This window comes from Planococcus citri, chromosome 2 (genome assembly GCF_950023065.1).
Source record: "Planococcus citri chromosome 2, ihPlaCitr1.1, whole genome shotgun sequence".
Taxonomy (NCBI): Eukaryota; Metazoa; Arthropoda; class Insecta; order Hemiptera; family Pseudococcidae; genus Planococcus; species Planococcus citri.
Window position 1 is genome coordinate 4,594,061 of NC_088678.1, and position 12,183 is coordinate 4,606,243.

General features: G+C 34.1%; 2 protein-coding genes across 6 annotated transcripts in view; both read right to left on the reverse strand.

Moving 5' to 3' along the window:
* Positions 1-1,028: 1,028 nt before the first annotated feature.
* On the reverse strand, positions 1,029-11,716 carry LOC135834271 (phenoloxidase subunit 1-like). Of its 4 annotated transcripts, none has more exons than XM_065348116.1 (12): positions 10,589-11,716; positions 8,569-8,656; positions 7,333-7,604; positions 6,989-7,236; positions 6,698-6,891; positions 6,498-6,567; positions 2,526-2,627; positions 2,286-2,414; positions 2,039-2,212; positions 1,781-1,910; positions 1,518-1,678; positions 1,029-1,342 (listed from the first exon to the last, which is right to left on the reverse strand). In XM_065348116.1, the coding sequence occupies exons 3-12, from the start codon at positions 7,601-7,603 to the stop codon at positions 1,160-1,162; spliced, it is 1,662 nt and encodes a 553-aa protein (XP_065204188.1). In that variant the 5' UTR covers position 7,604; positions 8,569-8,656; positions 10,589-11,716; the 3' UTR covers positions 1,029-1,159. The 4 variants fall into 4 exon arrangements, with proteins under 4 accessions (XP_065204188.1, XP_065204187.1, XP_065204185.1 ...); XM_065348115.1 differs by having other exon boundaries at positions 8,505-8,656; XM_065348113.1 differs by having other exon boundaries at positions 8,509-8,656; positions 10,589-11,715.
* A 236-nt stretch (positions 11,717-11,952) lies between these two features.
* The window catches only part of LOC135834272 (phenoloxidase subunit 1-like), a 37,309-nt gene continuing 37,078 nt past the window's right edge, over positions 11,953-12,183 (reverse strand). For both annotated transcript variants that reach the window (XM_065348119.1, XM_065348117.1), the window contains one exon: positions 11,953-12,120. In XM_065348119.1, coding sequence (XP_065204191.1) covers positions 12,055-12,120 — 66 coding nt within the window. In that variant the 3' untranslated portion in view covers positions 11,953-12,054. The remainder of the gene's footprint in view (positions 12,121-12,183) is intronic.

Genomic DNA, 12,183 nt, shown 5'->3' on the forward strand with positions numbered 1-12,183 from the left:
ATATGTACCTACACATGCTCGGGAAGTGTTTTAACCATATTTAAGAAAACCTTAATTTCAAGTTGAAAGTCACTCAGAAAACTTTTAGCTCCGAACCTACCTCTGGAGGAGAGATATATTGGGTTCTCAAAGAAGGAACATTTTCGAAAAAATCTAGGATTTTTTGTTCTAGTTCTAAGCCAATCTGTTTTGGAAAAAATGACTTAGTTCTAAAAGAAGGTATTTGAGATTCTGGGTTGACCTAGGTCATTGACATCGAAATCTAAGACCACTTTTCGGAATCTTTTTTTTACAAATTTTAAAAATTTAATTTTTTTATGCATTTTGGAGGGGAAGGAGGGGGAAAATGTTGATTATAGGTATGCACTTTGATTTATAAAATTGACCAAAAATCTAACAATAAGTTTTAATGCCTGAAATAGCTAATGATATAAATTGCTTTTTCAATTTATGTTCATCCATCCAATTTGAAAACAAAATTTCTGCCAGTTGGAATACCTACCTTTCTTGCTGGGGAATAAAAAATATTATTTTTTCATCTCAGTGCATAAACTTTTCCACCTGGATAATGAGTGATTGGGTTTCACATATAAACAACACAATTATCTATGTTGATAAATGCAATCAAACGAGCTGCTCACCTTTTGAAAATAAATGTTTCAATTATCGATGAATTAGAGCACTATGTATGCGTTATGTATGAATCTGAACGTTATCTAAATTTTAATTGGTTGCGGTTTTGATTTGTAAACATTTCCAATAAAAAATATCAACCTACGGTTATAATTTAATTACCTAGGTAGTAGGTACCTATTAATCGTTCAATAACTACACAAGACACGTATCAGGTAGCTAATCTACGTAGGGTGCTTATGTTTTTTTTAAACTGTATTTCAAAGAAGTTTCGCTTCACCGAAAAAAAAAAAAAACATATACGAGTACTTACCTATTTTATTCTTGCTTGGTGTGTACTTCGCAAGAATATTATTATTTTGCCTTAGAAAAAGAATCGAAGCTAATTACGTACATAAGATTAAACATATATATTTTTAATACCATAAAAAAATTGGAAAAAAAACTTAGGTAATTAAAATAAAAAATAATCCAATTTGAAAGAATCTTTGAATAATATTCTGTAAGCTTCATCTGGATTGCTCAATCACTGTTCAGAGTATCCCAAACCCTTCAGTGTTTGGCTGCATTTTGTTTCTGCTCGGTGTTTTATTTGAATTTGTGTCAACTTGATATTCTCAAATTGTGTGTTTAAAATATCAATTTCAGTTGCATCTCTTTTCATATCGCGATCAAATGGGAATCCCAATGGTCTGCGGTCGTCTTCAGTCTATTACAAATATGAAGGGCAACATGATATTTCCATTGAAATAATTATACGTATAAAAAATATACTTAGCTCAGTGAGCCTTTAAGAAATGAGAACAGGTATGTAGATTAAACGACGACTTAGGGTAATCACATCTTTATCGTCATAAAAAAAACCATCTCAAACAGAAACTCACCTCATCTTTGTCATTTCTTGTGATAATTACAAACAAATCACATGGAAAACCTTCTGCTGTACCTTTACCGACGAGTAGGTGCTGAGGCCAGCCACATGTTCCATTGACCACCGAAGACTCTCCTGATTTACGTGTGATAAAGGTGGTTTGGCTGGCAGTAACTATTGAAAAAGAATCGCTCATTTAATTAAAATACTGATTCGCGAATCGATTGAAACTAATTCTGATCTTTGAGATAAAACTTGATAGAGACAGTTACTCACAATTGACTACGAACTTATCCATTTCCACAAATGTTCGTCGTTTTTCCTTGTATGCAATTTTGTACTTTGAATGTGGAGCTAGGAAAATTCTCACCGTGCCTAAGACATTTTCAGTGAAGTTATTTTCAACCTGAAAATTGAATTGAAAATGGTTTAGACTGAGGTCTTCGTAGAGCGTGTTTTCTGAGTAGAAAAGTTTTTAAATTTTCTATCAAAATAATGATATCTATGGGGTTTTGAAAACATGCAATTACCGACCTGAATCTTGTATTCGAATTCTTTATATTGTAAGTGAGTATGAACGGCGTAAACTTTTTTAAACTGAGAGAGTGACAGTTTTTGTGTGATATTAATCGCATCTTTCTCCCAAAAAGTTTCAAGAATTTGAGGTAGTATTTCTACTTTTGAAATATTAATACCTTCGAATCGTATCTATAAAAATATTCAAGTTTATAATGGGAGTTATTCGTTCTCAAATCTTATTGAAAATGCAGTCAAGTCTTACATCGTCGTCAGTGTATTGTTTCAGATTATTTTTCTTTCGATAAAATGAGTCATCCATGTGTTTGCACAGACGATAAAACGTTGGATTTCTTAGAGCTGTTTCTGCTTGCAAAATATTGTTCAATAATCCCTGTAAAGGAGGAAAACAAGTAGGTATTACATAAGTGCCACTTCGATCAATTCCAACTTTTCAACTTACTTATTATAACTTTTTTTTTGTTACTGAATAAGCAATTTTTACCTTTGACTTTTGATCTGTATTACCCAAATTAGAGATAAATGACTCCTCATATCTTCTACTTAGGTCTTCAAACAAATTTTCATCGCTTCCTGGTTTGAATTCCTGTTTTAAAACTCGCAATTTAAGTAAAAAGTTCATTTGATAGAGTCGTATAATTTCTACATGTTTAGGAATTAGGAAGTAGTAGTTATATATTATCTGATCAGGCTTGCTTACGCATATTTGATCAGTTTCCAACATTTTCTGGATCTTGATCTGACCCAGCTGTGGCAGCCTTTATGATAGCGGGTGTAGCGAGCAGCTAAAACCCAAAAGAAATTGGCTATACCCAGAAAAATATCACCTTCCAATTTTACGCAATAGTATGGAATAAAATTGATCTAATGCGACTGAAATTTTGATGAAAAGTTGACTCGCCATTGACACGAAGCCGCAAAAAAACAAAACCAAAATTCAATTCAGTTCAATTCAATCGGTATTGGTTTCGGTTTTCAAAAAATTACGACATTGGTGTCAGTACCTGTCAGTTTTGACTTTCAAAGATATTGGTTTCACTCAGGTCCCAATTGATTTTTCTATGCATCAATACAAAAAAAATTAGCTCATATGCCCATTTTCCCTTCCTCCTTTTTCGAAAATCCATCCTACTTAATTTCAAAATCCGTCCATATCGTCAACTATTAAATTGGTGGTTGCGAAAAAAGGTTCTCATGAAAATTGTTCCTTGAAACTTGCTGTACAACATACAACGTGAATTGTGATCATAAATTTTTGTTTGGAGGAACGTTGGAGCTTAAAAGCTCAAAAAAGACATTCCGAAAATCATCGAAATTAAGTAAGTAGTTTATTTATTCATTTTTTTAGAGATGCCTTGTTAAGTAGAATAACAAAAATATTTGGAATTAAATTTCCTTTCAAAAGGCCCGTATCACAAACAAATTCCTCACCTCCCCCTCGGTTCCATATAGGACCCACCTCCACACTTAGTCGTCTTCGTAGTCGCGCTCCTTTACAGGAGATAGCGTGTATGTCCATCTATATTATAGCCAGTATCTAGCGTATCTGATCGTTTCTTTCAGGGTCTTGCAGGGAGAGTTGGCTGGTGAGTTTGTTGTTAACAGCTCTGATCGTTTCCACCCTCTCATCGATCTTCCTTGGATTTTCCCCTGTACCGCTAGCATGAAAATACCGTTTTCTCGTATTTTATGAGCTATAATATACTTTAGCTTTCTAGTTTTGATATCTTCAACTACGACTTTCCGCTCCTCTCCTATTCTTGCTAATACTTCCTTGTTGGTAATGAAGTCCTTTAGTCCTTCCATGAGATCCATAGTAGGCTTCGATAGCACCACATCTCAAAAGCGGATACTTTATTCTCGCATGCTGCACTCATGATCCATGTTTCGCAGGAATACTTCAGAATGGTCCATACGTAGCATCGCATAATTCTCTTCCTCAGATCTATACTCATCGTTCGAGTTCCCAGCACATTGGCAAGGTTATTGAAAGCGGTTTTTGCCATCCCAATCCGTGATTTAATTTCTTTATGATCTCTGCCATAAACTTGAATTATCACAATTGGTTTTGGCTTGACCTCCAATCTCACGAGTAGTATCCTCTCTGATTTTGGAATTATGGCACTGATTTTATCGCTGATTCTGGTATGTACAGTAAAAGCTCGTTATAACGCTTTCGGATATAACGCTGATTTCGTTATAACGCTGATTCCTTCCGGTCCCTTGACATCCCCATTTAAACCAATGTAAAATTAATCGCGATATAACGCTCATGAGCGATTATAAATCGCGTTTTAACGCTCTAAAATTTAGGAAAAATCACATTTTTTTCATAATTTTAGCAACAAAAACCCATTTTTTTGCAAAAGAAAGCTTACTCATGTGTTAAAAAATCATCACTTTCTGAACTTTTTGGCCGCAACAACAGCTTTTTTTTGCAATTTCTGTAGTTTTGATTTTTGAAAATTCAAAAAAAAACTTTTATGGCAAAATTTTGCCAAAAAATCATTTATATTATTATAGCAGACCTCAAAATCAAAGTAAAATTTCAGATTTTTTCATTTCCACCTGGAACAGTTGTTCAAATTCAAAATAAAGTTCTCGTTTCCACTTCCTTTATAACGCTTTTTTTGCTTTAAAACGAGAATTCGCGGTATAACGCTAAATAACGAGCTTTTACTGTATTAATATACCCACACCTTGTTCGTGTGTGTCTTTCCCAGCGTAGATCATTTCATATTCTTTATCTACCCGGTTTCTACCATTCCCAGTCCATCGGGTCTCACTTATTCCTAACACGTCAATTTGCAACCTCCTGGCTTCTTTAATTACACTTTAGCAAGTTGTCCGATTTTATACAAAGTTCGTACATTCCAGGTTGCGATGTTGATGTTGTTCTACCTTGTTTTGACTCCGCGTATTCTTAGCACCCTATCCGGCTGCCTTGGCGGATGAGGATCAGCCTGACAGAGACTTAGGGCCATTGCGAAATTGATGTCTATATAATTCTAGGGAAATATAATGGTGTTGGTTTCCCATTGCCTTCCACCATGATTTTCTGTTGGGGTTTACTCCCTTAGCCGAATTTGCCAGTTTTTAGCACTTGGAGCAGCAAAAAAAAAAAAAAACAATCTTATTGGACGATTCTTTACTGTGCAGTCAAAAATGAATTTTTATTAGGGCTAATTTTGAAAATTATGCATAAGTGAAGAATGTTTCATGTTTGGATGCTTCTTACACGAAGGATAAAAGCTGTTCAGTCCTCCACAAGCCAGAAAATTAAAATTGAAAAAATTAAGCTTAAAAGCTTAGTTTTTGGAATACATATTTTCAAAATGAACGACACTGCTGTTTTTTTCCTAAAATTTGATTTCAGTCATTGAAATTGAGGCTGCAACCCCTGGTGCAGCGCTAGTGTGTTTGCATTGTTTTAGAATTGAAATAGGGGTATAGTTCCAAAAGTTGCCACCTCAATTAAATGCAAATTCAGGTGCCGCGCTAGTGTCGTTTAGTTGAAATAGGGGTATTAGTTCCAAATGTTGCAACCTCAATTGAAAAAATGTCATCTTCGAATTGAATGAAAACAAATAACTTTTGTCAAGGTTATTTTCAATTGTCCCTGAAATCAAATATTGGAAACTTGGGAAGAAGGGCGTGGCTCCTATGGAATCAGGGGGGAGGTGTGGAAATTGGTTGTGGTATGGATTTTTCGAAAGGAAATTCAATTCCGAACACTTTTTGTTATTTACTTTTTAATGTAGGTACCTATCTCTGTAAATTTCGACAGAAAACCAAAAAAACTGATTTTGAGAATGCTTTTTTTGAGCTATTAAGCTCAACGGTTTCTCCTAATGAAAATTGATGCTGGCCACGTTTGTAGAGGAGATTTCAAGAAACAACAATTTCCGTTCGAACATTTTTCTTGTACGACCAATAGGTGAAAAGATGAACAGATTTTCAAGTTGGCGGAGAAGGTCATATATACTCGGAAAACGGAGAAGGGGAAAAATGGGCATCTGGGATGAATTTCTTTTTACTCGAAAACAATCGCAATTTGACTTTCTCTGAACCACCAGTGTCCATCCAGAAATGTCAAATTACTCTGGAGGGGCTAAAACCTAAGTGCCTTTATTTTTAAAAAAAATTGGGTGTGGAAGGAATGAGTGCTCTGAATAGCTTTGTCGATGCTCTATTCTTTAACATAATTTTCACAGATTTTGACTGCATAGTTTGGGCTACGATTTCACCTGCCCTGAAAAATGTTTTTTTTTTGGTGGGGGGGAGGAGGGGTGCAGCTCTGACATCCGGACCAGATGCTCAACCTAGATCCAACTGTGCTCTATCCTTTCAAGGGGGTTGTCCCTCCTGTTTTGAAACTAGAAAGACCGGTAAAATCTATCTTCATAGGTAATTCGAAGAACTTGAAATGATTTGTACAATAATTATAAGAACCTACCAAATCTGTTATATTGAACTGAGACGGTTGAACTGCAGGTAATCCATTGCACAGCATTTCAAAATTGTATCTAAGCGTAAAACATAATCAAGATAATACTTACGTAAGTAATCGAAAATAAGATTTTCAACATTGCTTCAATACAAATGTACCAATAATGTAAGTATAAATTGTGAAAAAAGTTATATGGGGAAGCTCACCTAGCTAACAACTGTTGATGCTCGTAATAAAACGATTCCCCTCGACTTCGATTCATTTGGAAGAGTTCCTTCTGGAGGAATGGATTAACTTCATACCAATGACGATAGTGCCAATTCAGTTTTATATCTTTTGCGAAGTAGACATTCGGATCTCGATTGGTTGAGGTCTTAGCATCATTTATGGACACAAATATCTGCGAATAGGTGAAGGTAATGGCTAAGATTAAAATGAGGTTTGATCCAAGTTGTACCTACTAATAATAAGCTACGCGAGTAGGTAATCTTCCTCACCGCTTTTGGTTCTCCTGTTTTGCCCTTAAGAATTTTATAATTTCTGTTTTTAATATCGGCATTGATTTTATTCATATCGAAATACTTTTCTGGATAAATATTCAGGTGAGAAAGTAGTATTTTTACAGCAACTTTATCCACGTCTTTGCGATTAATTATACCAGTTACCATTGCGTAGCAGAGTAATTCGAGATTAACTTTGTCTTGCGCGTATTCGAAAAACTGTTGAATTCTCGACGGGTTACCACCTGTAAGTTTTCAAAAATGTTCAATACGTGCCTATTTAATCTGCTGCTTTAGCTGATATGAATATGAAATAAGAATTTTGAGGCAAGTTAACATACTGAAGACTTGTATAATCACAGGCTCGGCGTATTTTCGATGGGCTTGATTTAAGATTTCGAAACATGCTTCTTTGCCGAGTTGCGATGCTGGTTTAACGGCGTCTATGTAATCTTGTGGTACCTTCTCGTTTATTTCTTGGACCGAATCAGTTATATCGTTCGATTTAATACTTCTTGCATTGGTGTATGTTTCCGTTGTTACATCGATGGTTAGCTTATTTGGAGTATGGAAAACCTTAATAACGTCGAGGAGAAGTCCCCACAAATCCATTCTATAACAAAACGATACGTACTTAATTAATTACGGTAATGGTGTTGTCTTCAAACGCTCAACCAATATTTAAAACTAACGTAAGGAAAACAATCAAAGGGACCAAAATTTTCTCACCAAAAGTTCATAAGTTGTAGTGTATCATAAACTATGCTTCTTGGATTTTTTTTTTCATTTTTCAAATTGGTACCAACTACGAATGACAAGAATTTTGAAAATTAAACTCTTGAAAAAAGCTTAACTTGAATTTTTAAAATTCTTCGAAATTTTTTTGAAATTGGGTCCTACTCTCAATTACATAGATACGAGTAAGTGCGTTTAAAATGCTGGAAATAGTTTTCCTCCAAGTTTTAGCAGTTTCGAGCAATTAGACTCGAAGCATGGGTAGGCTATGAAAAGAAATTTCAACTGCTGAAGAACGCGAACTCCATCTAATCTGTCCTAAGATAGGTGGGGGGGGGGGGAGGTTGATGAAAAAATGATAGCGATTATCTATTTTTCCTTATAAATAAAGATGAACCAAAAACTGGGCTGATTTGACCTATAATACTCCTTTAAGTATAGCAAGTTTATCGCCAACAACAGCCAAATAAACACAAATACTGTTAATTTGAAACATTAAAGCATTCTGAATACGGAAGGGAAAATTTCGTGACAAAAATAATGAGAACCTGAAGAATTAAATTTCCGGGCCAAAAATTCGAAAAATTTTGCTTAAATTGAGAATTAGTTAAGTATGAGAAGGATATTACGAAAATTTTCTTAAATAGTTCCGTTTGACAATACGTATGTAGGTATCTGTCAATTGATTAAAAAAAATTAAGTTTCCTACAAATGTTCTAAAAAGAATAAGCAAAGCAGCAGTTGGCAGGTTTACACATATAAGCGAGTACCTACTTACTTACTTAATAATATTTAAATAATTAGTAATTCAATCAGTAGATCAACTTTCAAAATCAAAATACCAAGTGAACACCGTACAGCAACTCGCACGATACAATTAATGCGCCGCTGTTTTTACATTTAACTACCTCTCGTATCGAGACTGTTAATCTGAAAAAAATAGTCACTTTAATAAATTTCGTATGCATGATGCTATCTGAACAACGCAACATTATCAGAAAAAAAAATTATACATTTTCTAGTAATTATTATACAATGTGGTTTTTACATTTTGTTAATTTTATTCCATGTAGATAACTTAGTATATCTATCTATCTCTGTGCTTTTTAAACGGAACCACTTTTTTGGTATTTTTCAAGCATAAATTCCGTATTTGATACCTAACTCCTCTACGTAGGTAGGCCAGGTACTTTTCTAAACTACATATGTGGGTACTCGCGAATATCCCAGTGTTACCAACATGGATCTCCTTAATATTTCAAGTAGACACATAAAGCATGGTATTATATCATCACAGAATTTGAGAAGTATAAATAAATTTCAAGGGTCAACGGTTGCCTGCCAGCTTTATTTTCGGTAGCAAAATTATGTCGTATAAACTTGTGTTAAAATAAAAAAAGTCAGCAGATTTTGGCCAAATTCGGCATAGACCTTTATTTTGAGTTAAAAGTTACTCAGGAAAAAATATTAGCTCTGGAGGAGTCTCTGGAAGGGAAATATGGGCTCTCAAAGGGGAGAATTTTCGAGAAAATCGTGGTATTTTTGCTGCTGTCGCTATTCAACCTGTTTTTGGAAAAATGAAAGATTTGAGATTCTGTGTCGATCTTTGCTATTATTGTCAAAATCTAAGACCACTTTTAGAGTTCTACTGAGCGTTTGAACCGTTTTTTTTTTTTTCAAAAAACAGAAATATAATGATGATATCGTCCTATTTTTTGAGAAAACGGAAAAACTATGCATGGACCCCCAAAATACACCACTTCATTTTTTAATGAATTTTTAAAAATTCGAATTTGAGCTAAACTTATTAGAAAAAATGAAAATTGTAGCAAATTGACCGAGAAAGCTGAAATTTGGTTTATACCCTATTTTCGATCTCCCAAGTCGATTGGTGACGGTTTCGAACTGTTCTGGAGCCTCCAGGGGATTTTCGTTTTCTCCAGGTTTTTAAAAAACGCTGCAAATATAGGATTAAAATAAAATCTAGTGCCTGTTAACTTAAATTTAATACCCTCTATTTGCAACCCTTTCGTTCGATTTAGATACGCATTAGGTAATATAATCATTTTGTATCGGTTCAAATTCTAAATTTTATTCAGTGATTATTTTTGAAGAAAAAAATGCAAAATGGTCTTGTGCAAACGTGTGAACAAAAGAGAAACTGTACGATTTGTACCTCATTTTTGACCTCCAGGGTCAACTAGTGATAGTTTCGATCGAACTGTTCGGGAGCCTCCAGCAGATCTTCAGACTCTCCAATTTTCAAAAAAATCTCTCTAAAAAGGGTGAGATTGAAATTCAGCACCTATCATCTTGAAGTTATTATTTTATTGATTCATTCGAGCGATGTAGGATCATATTTTCAAAATCTTTTTGAGCTCCTTCAAATTCAAAATTTATTTTTGAAAAAATGGAAAAATCAACATCCTCTGGAGGGCCCAGAAAGGTTCAAAATCGTCACTAATGGATTCGGCCGCGGCAGGTCGAAAATAGGCTATAAACCAAATATCACTCATCGATAAGAATCGCATGCCAATTCCTTTTACCTCGCGAAAATAGACGGGAAAAACAATAACGTCAGGAAGGAAAAAATTAAAATTATAAAAAGGTGTGTACGAGTATTTATTCACTATAAATGGACAGAGGAGAGAAAAAATTATTGTAAAATAATGCACGGATGACACTTTGAGTACATCCTGTCTAATAATGCGAGTTTATTAGTCACGAAAATCGTAATTCGATATGGTTATAATTATTTATTTTATAAAAATTAGTTTTTTTTACTCGTGTCCTTGTATGTACTTAGACTTAAGACTTAACTAGGTAATTAAAAATACACACTGTGTATTATTTTTGACTTACGAAAAGATATGTAATTATGAAGTATTTGAACACTAAAATATAATCAAAGTAGTCAAAATACTTGAGTAAATTTCACCAATCGCAACCAGTTGTACACAAATCGATCACAATCACTCGACACTCGACTGAATTCGCACGAAAAAATTCGCTACTAGGTGATAACGAATTGTCATGTTCAACGGCGCCAAGCCGGTTTCCAGTTCTAGTCGTCGAAGTGCAGGGTAATAAAACGTAGTTAATAGACTTCCTCTCCCATCCTCCCTTTCCCCACATACGGTTGAGTAGAGGCAATTTCAATAAAATTTGCACATTTTTTCCATGCCGTTAGACGATATCTGGTTACCTGTAGGTAAATATGTAGGTATGCGTGAAGATTTTTCGGATTTTTTTTTCGTGTTCACGAGGGGACTTCATCCCCGCACCCCCACTCATCAAGCCTCGCCCAATTCCCTTCTTTCCCATGCAGGAAAACACCTAACTTGAGTTACCTTTTGTGACTCTGAAGATAAGGTATCCTCTTCTAAAGGCTGCCATGCCAGGGGGTGTCAAAGTTTTCAGTGAACATGAAATCATTTCAGCAGTGGATTACTCGATAACCGCGATACCTATCAAAATGGAACTTTTTCCGATAGTAAGAGGTTTTGAAAGGCATTTTGCTGATATCATAAGAATCAGTGTTGGCACTTTTTTCGTACGAAAAATTAGCTCGAAAAGTTTCAAAACGTAGTTTTCATATCGTTGCGACTCTCAAAAATTCTAAAAAAAAATATATTATGGACAACTTTTGATGCTGAACTGTGAACAACATAATTATTAAGAAATTAAGATGGCGTTATTTCGTGAAATCGATTTTAAAAAATTGAAAATTTACAAAAAATGCGATTTTTTGATTTAAAACATGAAAAAAAATTTTGACGGGTGAAGTTGACCCATTTGGCACCTATTTTTACATAGGTATCCGTTAAAAAAGTTGAAAACCCATTTTACTCAATGAAATAACTCATCACAAAAAATCAAAATTTGAAAAAATTCAATTTTCAATTCCAAACATTAAAAAAAGTTGAAATTTATTCAGTTGTCTTATTTTGACCTCTTTCTGACGTATTTCATGAGAAAGTTGATCAAAATCACACTCATAGCAAAAAAATTATTATTAGTTTTTTTTTAATTTTTTCGAGTTTTGATTTTCCTATCGACAAAAGTGAACGATTTTTTGGTCGAATTGGAATTGAATTGAAATCTTTTTCTAGCAATCTAATGGATATTTTGGAACGATTCGATCATTGCGAATCAATTTTCCAGAAAAGTGATTTGATTCAGTTCTGTAAGTAGATAAGTACAAATAAATTTGTATTAATCCCATGCACTTTAAAATACGAGTACCTAAGTTTATTGTGAGAGAAAAATCATACAAAAATTCATCTAAAAAAATAAAACCGTAGGTACAATTAGGTATTGTGAATAAATTAGTTTAGAATAAGTACGAGTACAAGTAAAATAATCTTGATAATTTTTCTCTCATTTTCTGCAACCTGATAGGCAAAAATGAAAATAAAATTAAGGAATGTTATTTCCACAAAGAAATTGAGAAAGGT

Bases quoted from the DNA above. Each gene is read 5' to 3' on its own strand.
- LOC135834271 (XM_065348116.1), bottom strand. From the start codon at position 7,603: ATGGATTTGTGGGGACTTCTCCTCGACGTTATTAAGGTTTTCCATACT. The intron at 2,628-6,497 runs GTAGGTTCTTAT...GTTTTAAAACAG, and splicing joins AGTTCAATATAACAGATTTG to GAATTCAAACCAGGAAGCGA. The intron at 2,415-2,525 runs GTAAAAATTGCT...CCTCCTTTACAG, and splicing joins ATACAGATCAAAAGTCAAAG to GGATTATTGAACAATATTTT.